The 22,968-nt window shown below is 42.8% G+C and overlaps 1 protein-coding gene across 1 annotated transcript in view; it reads left to right on the top strand.

The window, feature by feature from the left end:
• The first annotated feature begins 2,416 nt into the window (after positions 1–2,416).
• Positions 2,417–22,968, top strand: part of FCHO2 (FCH and mu domain containing endocytic adaptor 2) — a 143,144-nt gene continuing 122,592 nt past the window's right edge. Inside the window, exon 1 of the mRNA XM_066241450.1 lies at positions 2,417–2,662. Within this exon, the coding sequence (XP_066097547.1) occupies positions 2,432–2,662 (231 nt within the window). The 5' untranslated portion in view covers positions 2,417–2,431. The remainder of the gene's footprint in view (positions 2,663–22,968) is intronic.

Here is a 22,968-nt window from a genome sequence, read left to right as displayed (position 1 = left end):
TTATAGCATATGGTGTTTTGGCCCTAATAAACCTTGTAAATAACCAAAACATACAGCATCTTTATCTTCCTGACAGGCCTGTCTATAATATTTATGGGATCAAAGGTAAGAGTACAAATGGAGGCCAGCATACTATGTGCCACTGTTTGAATATGTAACATGGTAAATTATCAGTGTTGGAAGCACACATAGGAACACTAACAGATGGAAAATTTGTGCTTGACACCATTTTGTTATGCAAAACAATACTTTTCTAGGTGAGAATCTATTGCACTCAAGCTGAGAGGTAGGATTCCACAAGTTAACTACTTGTCCTTTTATTTTTTTTAACCTATGTATTCCTGCTACTAAAATTCTGCCTGAACTCCATACCAGTTTATCTCTGAAATGGGCAGCTATACCACCCACAAATTTTCACTGCATTTCTAGTCCATTAAATTTTGAAGACACAAGGCAAGAGATGTTTTTCCCTGGGGCCAAATAGTGTTGGTCATGGGAAAGGGTGTTATGGTTGTAGGCCAGTGTTCAAATTAGATCAGGAGTGGCAGAGGCACCCGTGTATTTTAAAAATAAATTAATATGTGTGTTTGTGAAATGTAACGTCTTTAAAAGCATGGGGTCCAGGACAGGAGAATCTCCTGCCTGCCTCTAAGAGCATTACTGACTGCTTAGTGATACTGGGAATTTTTTTTTTTTTTTTTTTTTTTTTTTTTACAGAGACAGAGAGAGTCAGAGAGAGGGATAGACAGGGACAGACAGACAGGAACTGAGAGAGATGAGAAATATCAATCATTAGTTTTTCATTGCGCGTTGCAACACCTTAGTTGTTCATTGATTGCTTTCTCATATGTGCCTTGACCGCGGTCCTTCAGCAGACCGAGTAACCCCTTGCTGGAGCCAGCGACTGTGGGTCTAAGGGTGAGCTTTTGCTCAAACCAGATGAGCCTGCGCTCAAGTTGGCGACCTCGGGTCTTGAACCTGGGTCCTCTGCATCCCAGTCTGACGCTCTATCCACTGTGCCACTGCCTAGTCAGGGGGTACTGGGAATTTAATGCTAACCTCATTTGCATGGATATCTAGATGGCTGTATTTTTTCTAAATTTCTTCAGTATCATGAAAGATAGTGCTAGACTAATGGCTGAGAGAATTGTAGCATGTTCCTAAATGTGACTTTACTAAAAACTAGGTGTCAGTGACAATGTTATGAAGACTTTCTAAAGGAAGGAAATAGTAAACATATACAAAAAGAAAATAGTATAGTGAACTGCCAAATTTTCATTACCTGGCTCCCACAATTGACAACACATGTCCTATTCATCCCTCCACCCTCAATGAATTTTTAAACAAATTCTAGAAGTCTTATAATTATAGCCTATATATTTCTACAAGATATTCATAAAAAGATATAACAATAACATTATCCAATTGTTCCTAATTCAACAAACACTTTATAATTTCATCCACGTGAAAGGTACCATGTGGTTTTTACTTCTGAGAATAAAAATAATTTCCTCAGTGAAGAAACAGAGTTGTGTTCAATATATTTGATACCGCAAGATCTGAGGAGGTGTGATGTGTTTGTACAGTTAAAGCTACACTAAATCTATCTGTGGGGCTTGGCTTCAAGAGCTGCAGACCTGGTGACAGTGAACTTGAGACCTCTCTACAACGGCTGATTTTTCTTCCCTTAACCTTTGCAAAGCAAGGAGTGGGAAGGGGATTTAGTTTTGCTGTTATGGTGAGGCGTGTTCAAACTTGTTTCTTTTCCCAAAAGGTACAAGTTGCTAAAGAGCCACGGTCTTATATGTCTTTAAGTCCTTAAGAGACTTAACAAAACAACAACAAAAAGAACTAACTAGGTCAGTCAGGGTAAGCCGTTCGCTTCAGGTCCTGTTCCTGCTGTCGGCCATCCCGGCTGGTTTGCTGGGCTGTGCTAGAGGTCAGCTCTTGGTGCCCGAGTCTCGCGCAGCTCCAGTGGCACTCTGGCGACACTGGGCGTTTCCTCCTTTTCCGGCTTCGGGAAGGTTTTGTTTTGGTTCTTAGCTCCCTGTCAACGAAAGGCACCCTGTTGACCAAAGGTTTCTGAGAGTCTCTTCCAGGTGGCTAGAGGCCAAGTTTCCCCCACCCCAGCTTGTCCAGACTTGGGATCCATCTGGATCTTCCAAGGCGGGGGTGGCTGAGTAGGGGGAGGGGAGTCTCGTGAGGAGGGCAGTCCCGAGCAGGCAGCCAGGCTACCGGCTCCACTGGCTGGCCCCTCTCTTAGCTCATTCACTGGGCCAGTACCTATCGCACCGCAAACGGTACGGACAGTCTCTCCGGTGACTCCTTAGGGACCCGGTTCTCCGCCATTCCCAAGAGAATACTCAACCTAGCCCCGCCCGCATTAGGGAGAGAGGAAGGAGACTAAAACCGGGAATGGGACCCGGGGCGCATGCGTGCACCAGGCGGTGTTGTCCAAGTGCTCGCCCCGCGGCGGCAGCCGCTAGGTGGCGCATGCGCCCTAGAGGGTGCGGGCCGGTCTCTAGAAGAAGGCGGTGGCGGTGAAGGGCGGGGGCGCCGTGGGGGCCGGGCCGGTGTTTACACAGCGGCGGGCGGGCGCGGACGCAGAACCCAGCGCGGCGGCGGCACGATGGTCATGGCGCATTTCGTCGACAATTTTTGGGTAAGAGAAGGATGTTGGAAATTGTGTGGGTCGCGGAGTCTAAGGCTTTTTGCGCTTGTCGTCGGCCTGTGTGTGCGCTTTGGGCCGTGGCGGCGGCGGCGGCTCCGAGGGCAGGGCGAGCGTCCTGGGACCGCCGCCTGCTGGGTCCCGCCTGGCTATATCCCGGCGGGCGACGGGTCGGCGGCTGCTTCGACTCGCAGGTTCGCAGCCCTCGCGGCGGCCGGGAGCTGTCAGCGCAGCCCCTCAGCCCGCGGCGGGACGCCGAGGAGCCGCCCCCCGCCCGCGCTGGGACAAAGCGCCGGATGGGGCGGGAGACGCGACCGGCCCCGCCAGAGGCTCGGGGCGCCGGGCGCGCTGCGCGGCTCGGACTCACACGACGGGCCCGCGGCGCGGTCACCCCTTGCTGCGGGAGAGCGCGGGCCCCAGCCGGCGCAGAGGCTCGCCCCCTTCCCGTACTGCAGCCGCCCCGCCGTTTCCACGAGCAATCCCGTGCGGGCTGGGGCGGGATCAGCACTTCCTCTCGCCTTCGCAGTTTGGCTCGTTGGTCTGCGCCCAGGACTTTGCCTCTGGGCCTGTTCACAAAGCGTATAAAAGTTGGATTTAATGTAACTGGATTCCTGGGGCTTAAGTGCGCCGAGACTTCCCCTTGTCCCCGTGCTGCTTCCCCTTCCTCATTCTTTCCACACCCCTGCTCTTAACTCAGTATTAGTATTAGATTCTTCTTGGAGAATGACTCTTAGCCTCCCTGTGGAGTGTTTTGCTGCAGTTATTGTTTGTTGTCATGGGAAGTACAGTTCAGCCATGTACAGGAGAATAACACGTTTACTCAGGTATATTGGGTGAATCTGATTTTATGCCCTGACAGTTGCAAGTACTACAAATCCATTTTAAGATTTAGAAATACTTGAAAGAGTAACCTTTCAGTGAATGAGGGTTATGCCTTAAATTCTTACTTCTGAGTGTCTCAGGCATGAACTTGCTTAGTAACCAAATCAGTTCATAGTTATGTGTTTTGTATGTTCCTTGTTTTCCACAAGCAACAAAAATACTAGACATTAGTTTTATTTTTAACCAGCTTCACTGAGGTACAGTTCACACACCATAGAATACACCTATGTAAGTAAGTGTACAATTTAAGGATTTTTTTTTTGTACATTCATAGAGTTGTGCAGCATCCCACAATTTTAGAACAGTTTTGTCACCTCTGAAAGAATCCCTGTATCCATTATAAGTCACTTCCCATTTCCCTTCTACCTCAGTCCAAGGCACCTAATCTATGGATTTCAGCCTTTGTGGATTTATCTATTCTGAACATATTAAATGGGATCATATATTTGGTTCTTTGTGACTGGCTTCTTTCACTTAGCATGTTTCCAAGGTTCATCAATGATGGAACATGCATGGTTGGTACTTAATTCCATTTTATGGCTAAGTATTCCGTTGTGTGTAGAGAATGAATATTATTTATCTATCACCAGTGACAGACATATTTAGTTGTCTCCACTTTTAGTCTATTATGAATAATGCTGCTATGCATATAGACTTTTTTTTATTCAGTGAGAGGATGGGAGGCAGAGAAAACAGACTCCTGCAAACCCTGAACTGGGATCCACTTGTCAGGCCCACTAGGGGGCAATCCTCTGCCCATCTGAAGGTTGCTCCAGTCAAGCCATGGCTGCAGGAGGGAAAGAGAGAGAGAGAGAGAGAAGGGAGAGGGGGAAGGTGGAGAAGCAGATGGGTACTTCTCCTGTGAGCCCTGACCTGGAATTGAACCCTGGACATTCACATGCCCAGTGGATGCTTTACCACTGAACGATCCTGCCAGGGCCATGAATATTTTTGTACAAGTTTTTGTGTATACATGTCTTCATTCCTTTTGGGAATGGCATTGCTGGTTTATATGGTAATTCTCTGTTTAACATTTCAAGGAACCACCAAAATTTTCTAGAGTGGCAGCACCATTTGGTAATTCTGCTATCAATGTCTGAGGGCTTCAATTTTCCCACATGCTGGACAACACTTGTTATTTGTCCTTTTTGTTTCAGTGGGTGGTTTTGATTTGCACATGTCTGGTGGCTGATGATGTTGAACATCTTTTCATGTGCTTATTGCCTCTTTTCATGTGCTTATTGACCGCTTGTGTTTTTTTTTGACAAAATGTTTAGATTCATTGCCTATTTTTAGATTGATTTGTCTTTTTATTATTGCTTTGTGAGTTCTTTTTATATTCTGGGTACATGTCTCTTATCAGACTTTGTAAATATTTTCTCCCATTCTGTTGGTTGTCTTTTTCATTTTCCTTATGTTGTACTCTGAAGCACAGACATTTTTAGTTTTGATGAAGTCTTGTTGGAAGTTCAGTTTATCTAATTTTTCTGTTACCACTTACACTTTTGTTTATCTAAGGAGTTTTTCCTAGATCAGGGTCACAGATTTGGTTGGGAGGGGGATATATATGAGAATTTATTTCAGCCTGACCAGGCGGTGGCGCAGTGGATAGAGCATCGGAGTAGGACGCGGAGGACCCACGTTTGCAACCCCGAGGTTGCCAGCTGGAGCACCGGCTCATCTGGTTTGAGCAAGGCTCACATCAAGGCAAATATGAAAAAGCAATCAGTGAGCAACTAAGGTGCTGCAATGAAGAATTATGCTCCTCATCTCTCATCTCTCTCCCTTCTCATCTGTCTGTTCCTATCTGTCCCTCTCTGTCTCCCTCTGTCACCCCCCCCCCCAAAAAAAAGTTAATTTCAGGCAAACTGACAACATATGCTGAGGAGCAGGATCTCAAATGCCCCCCCAACGTAGGTCACAGAGTTTTACTCCTATTTTTTTCTGTGGATTTTATAACTTTAGCTCTTACACTTAGGCAATGATCTTTTTGAAGTTAATTTTTGTGTGTGGTGCCTGGAAGAGGTACACTTTTATTCTTAAGCGTGTGAACATTTAGTTGTCTCACCAATTTTTGTTGGAAAGGCTCTTCTTTCTTCATTGAATAATCTTGTCATTCTTGTTGAAATCAGTTGGTCATAAATGTATGGGTTTATTTTAGGATTTTTTTGTGTGTGTGACAAAGAGGCAGAGAGAGGGACAGATAGGGACAGACAGACAGGAATGGAGAGAGTTGAGAAGCAATTCTTTGTTGCAGCTCCTTTGCTGCTCATTTATTGCTTTCTCATATGTGCCTTGACCTGGGGAGAGGGGCTCCAGCAGAGTGAGTGACCCCTTCCTCAAGCCATCGACCTTTGGGCACAAGCCAACGACCATGGGGTCATGTCTGTGATCTTATGCTCAAGCCAGTGACCCTGTGCTCAAGCTGGTGAGCCTGTGCTCAAACTGACGACTCAGGGTTTCAAACCTGGGTCCTCTGCGTCCAGGTCCAACACTCTATCTACTGTTCCACCACCTGGTCAGTCTATTTCAGGATTTTTAGTTGTATTGCATTATCTGTCTTTATGCTAGTGGCAAATTGTTTTGCTTACTGTAGCTTTGTAGTAAGTTTAGAATCAGGAGTATGTTCTCCAAATTGGTTCTTTTTTCAACATTATGTTGGCTGTTTTGGGTCCCTTGCATTTCCATATTAATTTTTGTTTATCATATCAATTTCAGACTTTAGGTTTTACAATGGCAGTTAATAAAACTTTTAAAAGAATCATTTAAAAATGACATTCTTATAATGTTTTGCATTTTTTTATGCATAAATGTGTTTCAGAAGTTTAACTTAATTCCAAATTGTATATTAAGATTTTAAAGTTATCTTTTGTTTTCTGTTAACTGAGCTTTGGACATAGCCTTGTTTGATGTTTTTGGCTATTATGAATAATGCTTCTATAAACATTTTTGTACAAGTTTGGTGTATGCTCCCTATTTTGTCCCTCTTAAAAGAGGAATAAAATTGGCCATCTGAAATCTACTCTGAATCCCAACTCTGATTTTTGTTTTAGTCTTTGCATTCACTTCACTGTTGAGTACAAATAGTTAAAATAGGCTGTATTTTATTTTCCTTCCAAGACACGAATTGGGGCTGAAACTCTAAATTAGAGCTTAAAAAGTTGTGAAGTTGCGAAGGAGGGTTAAATGAATTAGGAAAGTCTAGGAATTAAGTAACTTCTGAGAATTTGATAGTTGTCTGTTTAAAACAACTTAATTTACATTTTTAAGATTATTTATAAAATAATTTCTTAATATAGAGAACATAACAATTTCACTTTTCTCCTCGAGTGTTTAAAGTGGCACTGGTCAGGGCACATACAGGAACAGATCTACGTTCCTGTCTCTGTCTCTCCCTCTCCCTCTTCCTTCCCCTCTCCCTTGCTCCCTAAAATCAATAAAATGAACATAAAAAAAGAATAATGGGAATTCATCAAAGAGTTGAAAAATAAAGTGGCACTGTCAAAACAAAACTTATCAGAGTGAGATAATAGGAACCTTTAAAGTTTTAGGTTTGTAACCAAATAACCTGTTAATTATTTTTTTCCCTACATGTAAAAAGACAAACTTTTTGTTGTGGCATTTTTCTAGGGGAAAGTTTGAATCATTTAAGCTCTCTTCAAGCTCTTTTGAAAGCAGCACATCCTGCCTTTTTAAAGTACAGTTTTTCTTAACTATATTTAATTATAGCATGCTATGTTACAAATACTATACTTTGAAGAGAAAAATGTATTTGAACTTCCTACACAACAGGTGTTTTGTTGCTGATAAGTCAGTTTCTGCCACAAAGTATAGTGCCATTGATATCAAGCTGAAAATGCTTTTCTTTTCTATTAAAATTGAACAGTAAAAATCTTAATACTGGGTAATACACCATTGCCTTTAAAAAATATATATATATAAACAGCTATTAGCCCACCAAAAGATTATATGACTTTAAAAAGGTATAAATAATTATTATAGTAAGGAAGTGTCTCTGTATACTGCTTTATTTTCCAAAAATCAAATACGTAGTAGTTTATAATACCTTTGAGATTCTGTATGTCAACGTTGGTTGCACTATATATATTTTATTTTTAATTTTTCTTTTATTAATTTTTAGAGAGGAGAGAATGAGAGAGAGAGAGAAAGAGAGAGAGAAAGAAAAGGGGGAGGGAGGAGCAGGAAGCATCAACTCCCATATGTGCCTTGACCAGGCAAGCCCAGGGTTTTGAACCGGCGACCTCAGCGTTCCAGGTCGACGTTTTATCCACTGCGCCACCACAGGTCAGGCGATTGCACTATATTTAATAAAATGGCTTTATGTTTTTGTATAAGTCCAGATTATTAAATTCAGCAGTTAAAAATTTTGGGGGGATGGATTTCATAGGTGATAATTTTTGAAGGGTAAAAATAAGCACAAAATACTTGATTAAATACCTTATAAATGTCATTTTACATGGTAAACCTAATCTATGTAAGTTATGAAGCATTTTCTGAAATACACTAAGTAATTTTTAGCATATGTCACACTGTGATAAACTGCCATTTTTAATTAGGTAACTTTTTCCAAAGATTATCTCCAGTTAGACATCAAGAATAAGCCACAATTATCTTAGGTATTTTTATCCTGAAGTTTTTCCTTATTACTTTTCCTTATTTCTTTTACTGATTAACCAATAGCATGTGGATTTCACTGGTATTTTCATACTTAAGTTTTATTTATTTATTATTTTAATTTTTAGAAAAAATTATATTTATTGATTTTTAGGGAGTGGTGGAGGGGAGTGAGACGTATCAACTCATAGTTGTTTCACTTTAGTGGTTCATTGATTGCCTGTCGTATATGCCTTGACCTGGCAAACCCAAGGTTTCAAACCAGTGACCTCAGCATTCCAGGTCAACGCTTTATCCACTGTGCCATACGTAAATTTTAAATACAATTGAAGCACTTGGTTATTTATCCAAAATTTGATCTGTGATTGTATGGGAACTGGAAAGATTAAAATGTTTTTTAAAAACCTGGAATTGCTATTAATGGGACATTGGAATGCAAAGCATTACATTTTTACTTGATTTATTTAATCTAAATTTAGTATCTTAGGTAGAGAATAATAACCACACACACACATACACACACACACACATACATTCTTTGGGGTTATTTATCCATATGATAATTTAAAAATATGTTTAGAAAATTAGTGGAGGTGACTATAGAAACCCAGAATATAGACTTTCTATTACTTGAAATTTCCAAATATTGTAGTTTGGGGTACTTGCTAAGGATATGATCTTATCAGCTCACATGGTAAAATTTAAAAAGTATATGTGTATGTATATTTACATATATACATTAACAGATTTGTGAAATTTACATGGTACAATGTTCAAAAGGTACAATAGGGAATAAATACAGTATAAAATCTTCTTCCTTTTCTCCAACCATCAAGGTCTCTCCAAAGGCAATCAGTGTTACCAATTTCTTATGTACTTTCCAGAAATAACCTAAGTGTATACAGCAGCTAACATCTACTAAGTTAAAACGTGTTATTGGATAACTGTTAGCCAGTTAGCCATGCCCAAATTGTTTTCAAATACAGCAGACTATGAAAATGCAAACTACTGATTTATCTAACTAGGTTCAGGGTAGACTTGACAGGTAGACATAAAATTATAGTATTTGAGATGGCACTAAATTTTATTGTGAGACCTTTGGATTTTTTGGTGGGGGTGAAGGGGTGGTTGTTTTGTATTTTTGCCTTAATCTAGGAGGAATTCGAAAATGAGAAATGGATAGTGATTTAGTCTGCATAAATTTGGTTCAGGGGAAGGGTTTTAGAACATTCATATGGGAAGGATAAAAATTTGCTGTCTGGGTACTTTTCTAGCTCTGCACAGTAAATCCTGAATGCTCTCTAATCCTTTCAGAACTACTTATATTATCTAGGCAAAGGCATGGGAGAACAGGTATGCTTTGTATCATCCTGCATATTTGGCTAGCATAAGTCCTTTGGAAGTAGTTTTTTTGAGTCATGGGGTATCTTTTCAGATTATCCACCCTGATATCATAATGCTAGAACAATTAATCCTAAGAAACCCATATAGGGGTTTAGCTTTCAATTTACCTAATGTGGAAAAATTAGAGAATATTAGAGGTAGAGGAATTTTAAGTGAGGGGAGGGGAGATAGACAGACTGCGGCGTGCACACCAACCGGGATCCATCTGCAACCTCTGACTGGGGCCGATGCTCAAATCAACTGAGCTGCCCTCACTGCCAAGGGCCAACACTTGAACAAGTCGATCCAGGGCAACACTCGAACCAGTAACTGCGAGAGGGGAGAAGAAACAGGTCGTTTCTCATGTGTGCCCTGTCCAGGAATTGAACCCAGGATGTCTGCACGCTGGACCGATGCTCTATCCACTGAGCCAACTGGCCAGAGCCAGTTAGAAGAATTTTAATAACAATTGGGTCCACAGAGTTTAGTATAAATTGATTAGATGTGGGGAGAAACAAAAATAGTATTAACAGCAACTGAGATGTATAGTTACATTATTAATGAAGATGCTAGAAAATGTTGAATGACCAGAGTCAGAGAGGAATAAATTGAGAAGTGATTAGTGAACTGTGATGAAGATGAGGGACATAGTTCCATCAGGCACATACAAGTTTCTTGGTGAAACTGAAGGAATAAAAATTGTGGAAGATACTGACAAGCATCTTTGCTTGACTTTAGAGAAAAGATAGGAAGGTAAAAAATAAGTAAAGCAAATTGGTAGTGCTGGTGTCTTAAAACTAACAAGTATTTTTTGTTGGGTGAAACAACAGCCAGAGAGGATGGTTTTCCCTTTTTTTTTTTTTTTACAGGGACAGAGAGAGATTTAGAGAGAGGGATAGATAGGGTCAGACAGACTGGAACGGAGAGAGATGAGAAGCATCAATCATCAGTTTTTCGTTGCGACACCTTAGTTCATTGATTGCTTTCTCATATGTGCCTTGACTGTGGGCCTTCAGCAGACCGAGTAACCCCTTGCTCCAGCCAGTGACCTTGAGTCCAAGCTGGTGAGCTTTTCTTTTTTTTGCTCAAGCCAGATGAACCTGCGCTCAAGCTGGCGACCTCGGGGTCTTGAACCTGGGTCTTCCGCATCCCAGTCTGACGCTCTATCCACTGCCTGGTCAGGCGGTTTTCCCTTTTAATTGTAACTACAGTGTGTCCGTCAAGTCATGGTGCACTTTTGACGGTCACAGGAAAGCAACAAAAGACAATAGAAATGTGAAATCTGCACCAAATAAAAGGTAAACTCTCCCAGTTTCATACCTATTCAGTGCTGTTCGATGTGGGCTCACACACAGATTCTTTAGGGCTCCTTAGGTAGCTATCCTGTATAGCCTCTACAGCAGGGGTCCCCAAACTTTTTACACACGGGGCCAGTTCACTGTCCCTCAGACCGTTGGAGGGCCGGACTATAAAAAAAAACAACTATGAACAAATCCCTGTGCACACTGCACATATCTTATTTTAAAGTAAAAAAACAAAACGGGAACAAATACAATATTTAAAATAAAGAACAAGTAAATTTAAATCAACAAACTGACCAGTATTTCAGTGGAAACTATGCTCCTCTCACTGACCACCAATGAAAGAGGTGCCCCTTCTGGAAGTGCGGCGGGGGCCGGATAAATGGCCTCAGGGGGCCGCATGCGGCCCGCGGGCCCATAGTTTGGGGATCCCTGCTCTACAGATTCGTCACTGACTAATGGCCTACCAGAAGAGGGTTTCTCCACCAAACTGCTGGTTTCCTTCAACTGCTTATCCCACCAAGTAATGTTATTCCTATGTGGTGGCGCTTTGTTATAAATGCGCCAATATTCACGTTGCACTCTGGTCACGGATTCGAATTTAGCGAGCCACATAACACACTGAACTTTCCTCTGTATCGTCCACATCTCGACTGGCATGGCTGTGGGCTGCTCTGCTGTATACACGGTGTTACGTCATCATCTGCGCATGCGCACATGCTGCCACATCATCCTACAGAAACTGGGAGGGTTTTCCTTTTATTTGGTGCAGATTTCACATTTCTATCGTCTTTTGTTGCTTTTCCGTGACTGGTCAAAAGTGCACCATGACTTTATGGACACACTGTATATACTATGGTATAATAGGTGAAACACAGAAGAATACAGAAGAAAGTAAAAATTACATAGAGCCTTTTTCTCTATCCTTTAAGATCCTTAGAAATACAATGTTTAGAATGGGTTCTACTATATAGTTTTGTATCTTACAATTTTCAAATAATATTATCATCAAGCATTTTTCTTATGTGATTAAGTATTCTTGGAAAATATTTTCAGTGACTGCATAGGTTTCCATGGAATAGAGAGGCTATAATGTTTTTAACCTCTGTCCCTTTGGACATCTAGGTTACTTTTAATTTTGTTTTTTCCATTTATGAATTATGAGGGCTAGAGATTTAAGTATTAATGTATACAAGATGCCAGTTTAAGAGATAGTCTTTTGTGTCTTTGTTAGCATACTTTGTTAGCATATTTTTGAGAAAACTGAAATGAACTTTTATTACTCATTTTCTTTTTTTCTTTTTTTTTTTGTATTTTTCTGAAATTGGAAATGGGGAAGCAGTCAGACAGACTCCTGCATGCACCCGACCAGGATCCACCCGGCATGCCCACCAGGGGGCGATGCTCTGCCCATCTGGGGCATTGCTCTGTTGCAACCAGAGCCATTCTAGCGCCTGAGGCAGAGGCCATGGAGCCATCCTCAGCACCCGGGCCAACTTTGCTCCAGTGGAGCCTCGGCTGGCTGCGGGAGGGGAAGAGAGAGACAGAGAGGAAGGAGAGGGGGAGGGGTGGAGAAGCAGATGGGCGCTTCTCCTGTGTGCCCTGGCTGGGAATCGAACCCAGGACTCCTGCATGCCAGGCCGACGCTCTACCACTGAGCCAACCGACCAAGGCATTACTCATTTTCAAAGTAATGAAAATTAAATTCATTTACAGGTTTTTACAGCAACTTTAAAAGAAAAAGTGAAAAAAATTGTTTCAACTGTTTGCATTAACTATTTTTGTTAAATCCATATGTAATATCTGTTTAAATGGACTTAATCATTTAATTGACTAGGAAGAGGTGAGTTACAATTAAAAAGATTAGGGAGTGGTTAGCATCTGAAGGGTGAGAAAAAAAATATTTTTAATGTGATAAGATTTCCCTCAGTCAACCAACGAATGTGTTTGAGTGACTGTTGTACCTGCACTGAATAATTTTGACTGCTGAGCTGTGGTCATTCTAAATATTTTAATCACTGTTTTTATGCTTTAGCAATGTCTTATCAATAGTTCTGCAGAATAGTTTTAGTGATAATGTGTGAAAAACTACTTGCATGTACTTTACCCATTTTTCCTAGCAGTTTTCAGGGCAAATATGAAGACCTGTCATTTCATATTTGCTGAATTTCCATCAAAAATGTCTAGAAGATTCTTCACTGGAGAGACCATTCGTCAAAGGAAAAAAAAAGTGTCTTCAGAATTAGTTAAATGACCCCTGGCCAGGGAGCTCAGTTGGTCAGTGTCAAAGTTGCATAACTAGGCCCTGGCCGGTTGACTCAGTGGTAGAGCGTTGACCTGGCGTGCGGAAGTCCCAGGTTTGATTCCCGGCCAGGGCACAGAGGAGAGGCGCCCATCTGCTTCTCCACCCTTCCCCCTCTCCTTCCTCTCTGTCTTTCTCTTCCCCTCCCGCAGCCAGCCGAGGCTCCATTGGAGCAAAAGATGGCCTGGGTGCTGGGGATGGCTCCTTGGCCTCTGCCCCAGGCGCTGGAGTGGCTCTGGTCGCGACAGAGCATCGCCCCCTGGTGGGTGTGCCGGGTGGATCCCGGTCGGGTGCATGCGGGAGTCTGTCTGACTGCCTCCCCATTTCCAGCTTCAGAAAAAATAGAAAAAAAAAAAAAGCATAACTATAAGTGGAACAACAAATCGCTTTTTCTCTCTAACTTCCTCTTTCTCTAAAAATCAATAAAAAGAAAAAAAGTTTATTGTGTTTTTCAGAGAACGCAGATAAAGTGAAACTACATCAGACATGTATTAATGTTATACTTTGTAGTGGCTTGTTTAAGGTTATCTAATAAATGTTAGTAAGAGATGGAGTAAAAGGAGAATACAGAGAGGTAGGAAGTGATATTTATTATTTCTGCAGTGGTCTGGAATTCAGAGGAAAGTTAGGCATGTTATTTGTTCACACAACAGCACCTCCTGACCTTTCTCTTCCCCCACCAAAAATATTTTTTTTAATTGAAAAGGAAAGCAGGTAGAATCAACTTTTTAATTCATACAGTTACACTTGATATCTTACTCCTATTTATTTAGCTCTTGGACTCGTCAAAATGGAAGTGTTTAATTTACTGTTGCCCTTAAAAGTTTATTTGAGGCCCTGGCCAGTTGGCTCAGTGGTAGAGTGTGGGCCTGGCTGTGGATGTCCTGAGTTTGATTCCCAGTCAGGGCACACAGGGGAAGCAACCATCTCCTTCTCCACTGCTCCCTCTTTTCTTTCTCTCTTTTTCTCTCTCTCTACCTCTTCTTCTCCTGCAGCCATGGCTTGATTGGCTCGAGCAAGTTGGCCCAGGTGCTCCATGGTCTCACCTCAGGCTCTAAAAAAATGGCCCCAGTTGCAGTGGAGCAGTGCCCCAGACGGGCGGAGCATCACTAACTAGTGGGCTTGCTGGGTGTTAGGGCACATGAGGGAGTCTATCTCTGCATTTCCTCCTCTCATTTTAAAAGAAAAGTTTATTTGAAGGAGAAGTTTCAAATGATTAAAAATTGTGAGGTTTATAACTTTGTGTTTTTCTTTTTTTCCTTTTCTTCTTTTTTTTAAGTGAGAAGTGGGGAGGAAAAGAGACAGACTCCCATATGTAACTCGATATCAGGATCCACCTGGCGAGGCCCCTATGGGGCAATGCTCTGCCCATCTAGGGCCATTGCTTGGCAACTGAGCTACTTTCGTGCCTGATGTGAGGCCTTGGAGCCATCCTCAGTGCCTGGGGCCAACTTGCTCCAACTGAGTCATGGCTGCAGGAGGAGAAGAGAGAGATAGGGAGGAATGGGGGAGGGTTGGAGAAGCAGGTGGTTGCTTCTCCTGTGTGCCCTGACTGGAAATTGAACTCGGGACATCTAAATGCTGGGCTAGTGCTCTACCTCTGAGCCAAATGGTCAGAGCCAATGTAATGCCAGTGGCCAAGGCCAGGCAGGTCCACAGTAGATTCGGGCAGGCGGTAGAAAAACTGCGGAGTCAGAAAGGGTTGGGCCGTTTCGTTTAATAAAGTCTCACAATGGCAGACAAGCACACAGTCAGGGGAAACCGCCTCTCAGGCAAACAAACAGCAAAATGGTCCCTCACAGTGGTGGGCAGGAAATCTGCACATCTGCGATCTCCTATCTCTTTTGAGTGCAAGCACTCATAGCCTTATACACTGGTACCTTGAGATACGAACAGACCAACAAACAAAAATTTTTTTTTTTTTTAAAGATACGAGCTGCGACTCAGTCCGTATTTTTGTTTGAGATCCGACCGAAATTCCGAGATATGAGTCGTGATTCAGGAAGTTGGCGCGTTGGCGCATGGGTCCAGTATCGGCAGTTTGATATATGAGTTGACTGACTTACAAGCTCGGTTACAGAATGAATTAAATTCCACTGTATAGTACCACTGTATAGGCTATGCACACATGGTGCTGCTATGGACACATGCACCAATCAGGCAAAGTGCTTGAAGCTGGTAACCCCGTGAGCAAACCTAACACAGTGGCCCCACATTCCACCCCTTTAGGGTTGCTCGCCTCACAATAGGTACACTACATACATTCCAAAAAGTGATGATTACAAAGGTGCCCTTCACAATGTCTCCCTGAGCACTCTGCCCAGGGAGTTAACTGTAGGCCCACCTCCAACTCCCCACCCCACGGTGCCAGCAAGGCCACCCATCATAGGTGGGGGGCCTGTGCAGTACAGGGCCATGTCCATTGAAACCAAAAATGTTTTTGGTGCATCTCTGCAACTGGGTGAGAGCAGCTTCCCAGTGCAGGAGGGCATCCACTGGAGCTGCCACCCCCCCATCAGGGTCTCTCATACTGTCCAAAGGTGGCGTGTCCATCCAACAAGTGAGCCGGTGCCCCCCCTGGTTGCAGTCCAAGAGTCAGTCCACGATAGACAGCCCAGCTGTCTGTGCAAGTCACCAAGGTAAAAGTTCATTTTAAGCAACTAGGTTCACATGGGGCTTCAGGCCTCCCCCCCTCCACCATCCCTTCTGTCCAGGCCGCCCTGAAGGCGCTGACTGACCCAAGGAAGAGTGTGTTGCAACAGTGGCCAGCCTCTCTACCTCTGCTCCAGAGAGCATGATGCCATCCATCCCTAAGCCCTACAATCAGTAAACCTGCCACGGGCTCAGTAGCTACTCTTTGCTGCTGGGTTTTTAACTTCTGGACGACCACTGGCCAAGCTCTGAGTGTGCAGACAGCAGTTTCAGCCCAAGTCTCCTCATCCTCAGAAGAGGAGATGGAAATGCCTGCTCCCATCGACTCAGACAGCCTGCTGGCACAGGTCCGTTTCCAGCTTCTGTGGCTGCCGGCTCTCGGCCTAAAGCTGAACCTGCAGTTGTTCCTACAACAACTGCTGCTGCCAACGTTCAACCTCCAGGGCAAACTGCAACTCACGAACCCGTTCAGCCACCTCCAGTGCTCACTCTAGTGCAAGTCGCTGCGACTGGGTCCGCAACTCATTTGGAGCTCTTGACCTCGGGCTGCCTCTTGCACAGAGCTCTGGGTTTCCTCGCTTAGGTCTGTAAAAAACCACCAGCCCACGGTCCCCAAGAGGACAGCTGTGGGGAGCCATAACAATGACTAGTCCTCTACCCCGTCCCTCAAGGGTGGCTGTGGCTCCATACCTATCTGCTCTGAACCCTGCCCGCTATGCCAGATGTAATGCCAGTGGCAGAGGCCAGGCAGGTTCACATTGGATTTGGGCAGGAAAACTGTGGAGCCAGAAAGGATTGAGCCATTCGTTTAATAAAGTCTCACAACAATGGACAAGCACACAAGCAGGGGAAACTGCCTCTCAGGCAAACAAACAGCAAAATGGCCCCTCACAGTGGCAGGCAGGCAACCCACCATCTGCAATACATTGTCTCTCTTCAGTTCAAGCACCCATAACCTTACATAGGCCATACACATGTGGGCACTGCTCTGCACCCACGCACTAATCAGGGAAAGTGCTTGCAGCTGGTAACCTGGCCAGTAAGCCTAGCACAGCTTGCCCCACAGCAACTTTGTGTTTTTCTACTACTACTTTTTGTGGTTCTTAAAACCTAGTTATGTGAGTTCCATTTTACTTAAAATAGCTTTTTAAGTAGAGATATGCATTTTTTTCAAGTAGAAATATGTGAAGTTGTATTTTATAATCTTTTAAAACAATTTTAAGTATAAAGTTATAAAATCAACCAGAAAAAGATGACTTTGTGTGATAGGCAGATAGACATGAACAGAGCAAGGACTGTAGGCCAGGTACAGAAAGTCACTAGGGCAAAAAGCCCCAGGTGCCTAGTAGTGGGCAAAACTGGGAAAACAAGGACCCCCCCCCCCATGACTTTTCCTTCCTTAGCTGATTGTGCAGTTTAGACCCCCTGATTTCATATTGGTGGTCATGGAATTTGGATTCTCCCTTGACCTTTCCTCCTTTGGCATATCAACAGTTATGTGGTTTTAGGCCCCTTTAGAGGAAGAACAAACAAGAACACCAGAGAAGACTGCATTAAGCCCTAGAAATAACATTTAGGCTTCAGATGTGTTTCACCTCCAGGCCCAGAAAAGCAGCAAAACCAGACAAAGAGCCAAGGCTGACCTCAGGACCAGCTACATTGACTAATGACCCCTTGATGCCGATCAGTCAGTAGAGAACAGGACCCTGAAAGAACACACCTGGAAAGATTATGAATATTCTATTTGGATCCTCTCCTGGGACTGCCGCTAAAACCCCCACCGTTAAAATCCTTCAAGACAGAAGTTCTAACACTCTCTTCTAGGATCACTCCTGCACCTTTCCCTTTCTCCTCCTCCTCTTCTCCCTCCCAGGAGTGTATTCCTTGCCTCTCTCTCCTAAACTGTGTGGAACCCTGGAAGACTTGCAACCATCGGAGAAGTAGGCTGTGGCAGCTTGTCCTGCTCCTGGGCCAACCCCCTAAATCTGTCTCCAAGGTCCCCTTTCTAACTTTTTCCTTCATGGCCAATTAACTTCTTTCTTTACTTAGTCCATTTTGTGTCCTGATTGAATTCTTTCTCTCAAGGAGGCAAGAATCTAGGTCTCATTGCCTCTCCTGTAATATTTAGATTTTGAAAATAGGTTTGGTGATTTATTTAAATTTTTTAATTTGAAATTTCAAGGATGTCTTATTTGTAGATTATATTAGGCTAGAAAAAAAATTGAACATTTTCAGTGACTTGGTGAACTTACTTATATATGAAACTTTTTTTTTTCAATGAAAACAAAATCCTGCTAGGTATACTGTTTTGCACCTTTTTAATTTAATTCAATTTAATTTTTTTTACCTAAAAGAAAAGTCAATATCAGGCTTCCATAGAAGATGGGCCAATATGAATTCTGTAGTCATCTGTTACCATTGAACATAAATAGCAACCACATCCAGCTGTTAAGGAGGACTAATCTAAGTAAATAAGATTTAATCATGCAAGTAAAAAATACCTTGCTTGTTATGGAACCTCCTTGTACATTTTTTCAGCAATTCCCTATAAACCTACAATTATTTCAAAATAAAAACTTTAAAACATATTGCTCTTATTTGGATGATACCAAACTTTAGAAATTGAGGGTAGAAGAGTCAATTTGTTAAGACAAAACCAAGCAAAACTGCTCTCCAAGAGAAAAAGGGATTCTCGGCCCTGGCCGGTTGGCTCAGTGGTAGAGTGTCGGCCTGGCGTGCAGAAGTCCCGGGTTCGATTCCTGGCCAGGGCACACAGGAGAGGCGCCCATCTGCTTCTCCACCCCTCCCCCTCTCCTTCCTCTCTGTCTCTCTCTTCCCCTCCCACAGCGAGGCTCCATTGGAGCAAAGATGGCCTGGGCGCTGGGGATGGCTCCTTGGCCTCTGCCCCAGGCGCTAGAGTGGCTCTGGTCGCAGCGGAGCGACGCCCCGGAAGGGGCAGAGCATCGCCCCCTGGTGGGCAGGGCGTTTCCCCTGGTGGGCGTGCTGGGTGGATCCTGGTGGGGCGCATGCGGGAGTCTATCTGACTATCTCTCCCCGTTTCTGGCTTCAGAAAAATACAAAAAAAAAAAAAAAAAGAAAAAAGAAAAAGGGGTTCTCCTAAGTTCTCTTTCTTTTCTTTTTTCTTATCTTTTCTTGTTGAAGCATATTTTTATCTACCATAAATGTACCCATTTTTAAGTGTATAACTTACTGGTTTTTAGTAACTTTACGGAGTGGTGCAACCATCACCATAAATCAGTTTTAGAATTTTTTCATTCTCCCAAAATTTATATCCCTCATGTTCATATACAATGACTGCTTTTTTTCCACCCTCAGTTCTAGGGTTCTAGGCAGCCACTGATACACTCTTCTTCTCTATAGATTTCACTTTTCTGGACATTTCATATAATCATGCAATATGTGGTCTCATATGTCTGACCTCTTTCACTTAGTAAAATTGTTTATACGGTTCATAAAGTATGTGTTAGTGTTTGTTCCTTTTTATTGCTGAATTATATTGCATTTTATGGATAACACCTCATTTTGTTTGTTTGCCAGGTGATGAACATTTAGGTTGTTCCCAACATTAGGTTATTTTTGGCTTTTTTTTTTTTTTTACAGAGGCAGAGATAGACAGGGACAGACAGACAGGAATGGAGAGAAATGAGAAGCATCAATCATTAGTTTTTCGTTGCGCATTGCAACTTCTTAGTTGTTCATTGATTGCTTTCTCATATGTGCCTTGACCGCGGGCCTTCAGCAGACCGAGTAACCCCTTGCTGGAGCCAGCGACCTTGGGTCCAAGCTGGTGAGCTTTGCTCAAACCAGATGAGCCCGCGCTCAAGCTGGTGACCTCGGGGTCTCGAACCTGGGTCCTTCTGCATCCCTGTCCGACGCTCTATCCACTGCGCCACCATGTGGTCAGGCTATTTTTTTTTGAGCTATTATTAATAATTATATCTTGCTTTCTTTCCACTAACAGTATAGCTGGGCAAATTTTTAAAATTAATACTTAAAATCTGCAATATTTTTTCTTGCCATTGTCTTGTAAAAAACATTGTAGGATATATTGTAATTTATTTAACCAGTAGTGCTAGTGGATGTTTTTGAATTGTTTCTTAATTTTTACTATTATGAATAGCACTGCACTGAATATTCTTCCACAGTTTTTGTATGTGTGTTTTATTGTGATAGAGCTCTAAAAGTGGAATTTCTGAATCAGAAGGCATGAATATTTACAGTTTTAGTAAAATATTGAAGACCAGAAGATATCTTTAGTCATGATTCTAGTTGATAACAAAGGTCTGTTGTCATGTTATTTGTACATTACTGTATTTTTAGTTAGCCAAGAAAAAGAAGTTCTGCTGGCTTGAGTTAATAAATATGTTGCCTGACCAGGCGGTGGTGCAGTGGGTAGAGCCTCGGATTGGGACGCAGAGGACCCAGGTTTGAAACCCCAAAATCGCCAGCTTGAGCGCTGGCTCATCAGCTTGAGCCCAAGGTCACTGGCTTGAGCAAGGGTCACTTGGTCATCTGTAGTCCCCTCCCCCCATCAAGGCACATATAGGAAAACAATCAATGAACAATTAAGGTGCTGCAACAAAGAATTGATGCTTCTCATCTCTCTTCCTTCCTGTCTGTCTGTTCCTATCTGTCCCTCTCTCTGTCTCTGTCATAAAAAATAAAAAAATAAATATGTTAAAATGTTTTGTGTTGAAAATAATAGGAACATATCAACTTCAAAGTCTAACATGACAAAATGAATATGCAATTGAGAAATATTTCTTGTTATTTTACTTTCTTTGTATTAGAACCATCTACTAAAAATGTTAGGGGCTACTGTAAAAGTATAGAGCATGCATGGGAGAACTTTTAGTTAAAAATATACTGAGTAGCCTGACCAGGTGGTGGTGCAGTGGAGAAAGCGTCGGACTGGGATGCAGAGGACCCAGGTTCAAGACCCAGAGGTCACCAGCTTGAGCGTGGGCTCATCTGGTTTGAGCAAAAAGCTCACCAGCTTCAACCCAATGTCACTGGCTCAAGCAAGGGGTTACTCGGTCTGCTGAAGGCCCGCGGTCAAGGCACATATGAGAAAGCAATCAATGAACAACTAAGGTGTTGCAATGCTCAACGAAAAACTAATGATTGATGCTTCTCATCTCTCTCCGTTCCTGCCTGTCTGTCCCTGTCTATCCCTCTCTCTGACTCTCTCTGTCTCTGTAAAAAAAAATAAAAATAAAAAAAAATACACACACACACACACTGGGTAATCTCAGATGGTGGCAGAATTATGAATTACAATTGTCAGTTTCAAGAATGGTCTCTTCTTTCCTATTTTCCTGGAATTTTCAATATTTTGTGCAAGTGAAGACGCTGAAACCAAATAGGTTTAAACCTGAGCTACAAGTGCTCTTGTCTTCTGTATTTCTTTCCACATATATATGAAATATGTGTATATTGAACATGCTGTCATCAAGGCTATAAGTAAATTTTCGATAAGGTGACAGTAAAACCTGGGTTCTTTGTTAGAAACCTTGACTTTGAATTTTTTTATTTTTAAAAGAGACAGGACAGATGAGAAACTCATAGTTGCAACACTTTAGTGGTTCGTTGATTGCTTCTCATATGTGCCTTGACTGGCGGGGTGGGGGTGGGGCTCCAGCCAAACCAGTCACCCCTTTCTCAAGCCAGCAACCTTGGGCTTTAAGCCAGCCACCTTAAGGTTTAAGCCAGCGACCATGGGGTCATGTTTATGATCTCACACTCAAGCTGGTCACCCTGCTCTCAAGCTGGTCAGCCCATGTTCAAGTCAGATGAGCCTGTGCTCAAGCTTGTGTGACCTTGGGGTTTTGAACCTGGGTCCTCAGCATCCCAGGTTACTGCGCCACTGCCTGATCAGGCTAAGACTTCTTAATAAGAACCAAGACTTCTGTGTATAATTTAACCTTTTCTTGACTGCTTAATGTTTGAAGTACTGTAACAGTAAAGTGACCAACTTTTTTACAATGAAAAGGACAAAAATAAATTGAAGAAAACAATATCGTAAATAAAAGAAACATTTTATTCATTGCAACAGTAATGCACTACAATATGATAAATGCATAATATAAACATATTTTATATTGTAATTATGCTTACATGCCTATTAATTTTTAATAATAATTGTAAGAAGTACTTAGTAAAACTAAATAAATATCAAACAAAACCACTAATTTGGAGTGCTATTTGGGTGTATCATTTTCTAATTAAAAAACGTCTGTTGGCCCTGGCTGGTTGGCTCAGTGGTAGAGCATTGGCCTGGCGTGCAGGAGTCCCGGGTTCGATTCCTGGCCAGGGCACACAGGAGAAGTGCCCATCTGCTTCTCCACCCCTTCCCCTCTCCTTCCTCTCTGTCTCTCTCTTCACCTCCCACGGAGGCTCCACTGGAGCAAAGTTGGCCCCGGGTGCTGGGGACGCAGGGCTCCCCGTGGCCTCTGCCTCAGGTGCTAGAATGGCTCTGGTTACAGCAGAGCAGAGCCCCGGATGGGTGGAGCATCGCCCCCTGGTGGGCATGCTGGGTGGATCCTGGTCGGGCACATGCAGGAGTCTGTCAGCCTCCCTGTTTCCAACTTCAGAAAAATACACATACACACAAAACAAAAGTCTGTTTTAGGCAACTATTTAATAAAAATGTATTATTAATAGATATAGTTTGAGGTTAGATTTCCACTTTAAAACTCGAATTTCAGGAAAATACTTGTAAATAAAATTATACATATTTAGAAATTATTAAATAGGTAATGAATTAATAAAACATGAATTGTGCTTACCTGTCTATGATTGAATATTCACTGAGAGAAATAATCATGAGCCTACAATGTCGTATGTGCCGGGTCGTGTTTCAGTAAGAAGTACACAAAGCCATTTGCGCACTCAGTATATTGTGCGCTCTCTCAAGGTCTCCCATGTGGAGCACATGTGTGTCATAATCGCAGCTCGCGGCACTGTACTGATCCTTAGTGAATCATCATATCAAAAACACAGCCTGACCAGGCGGTGTCGCAGTGGATAGAGGCATCGGACTGGGATGCCGAGGACCCTGGTTCGAGTCCCTGAGGTCGCCAGCTTGAGCACGGGCTCATCTGGTTTGAGCAAAAAGCTCACCA

Source organism: Saccopteryx bilineata, chromosome 1 (genome assembly GCF_036850765.1).
Source record: "Saccopteryx bilineata isolate mSacBil1 chromosome 1, mSacBil1_pri_phased_curated, whole genome shotgun sequence".
NCBI classification, from domain to species: Eukaryota; Metazoa; Chordata; class Mammalia; order Chiroptera; family Emballonuridae; genus Saccopteryx; species Saccopteryx bilineata.
This window is presented reverse-complemented; position numbering and strand designations above follow the sequence as displayed.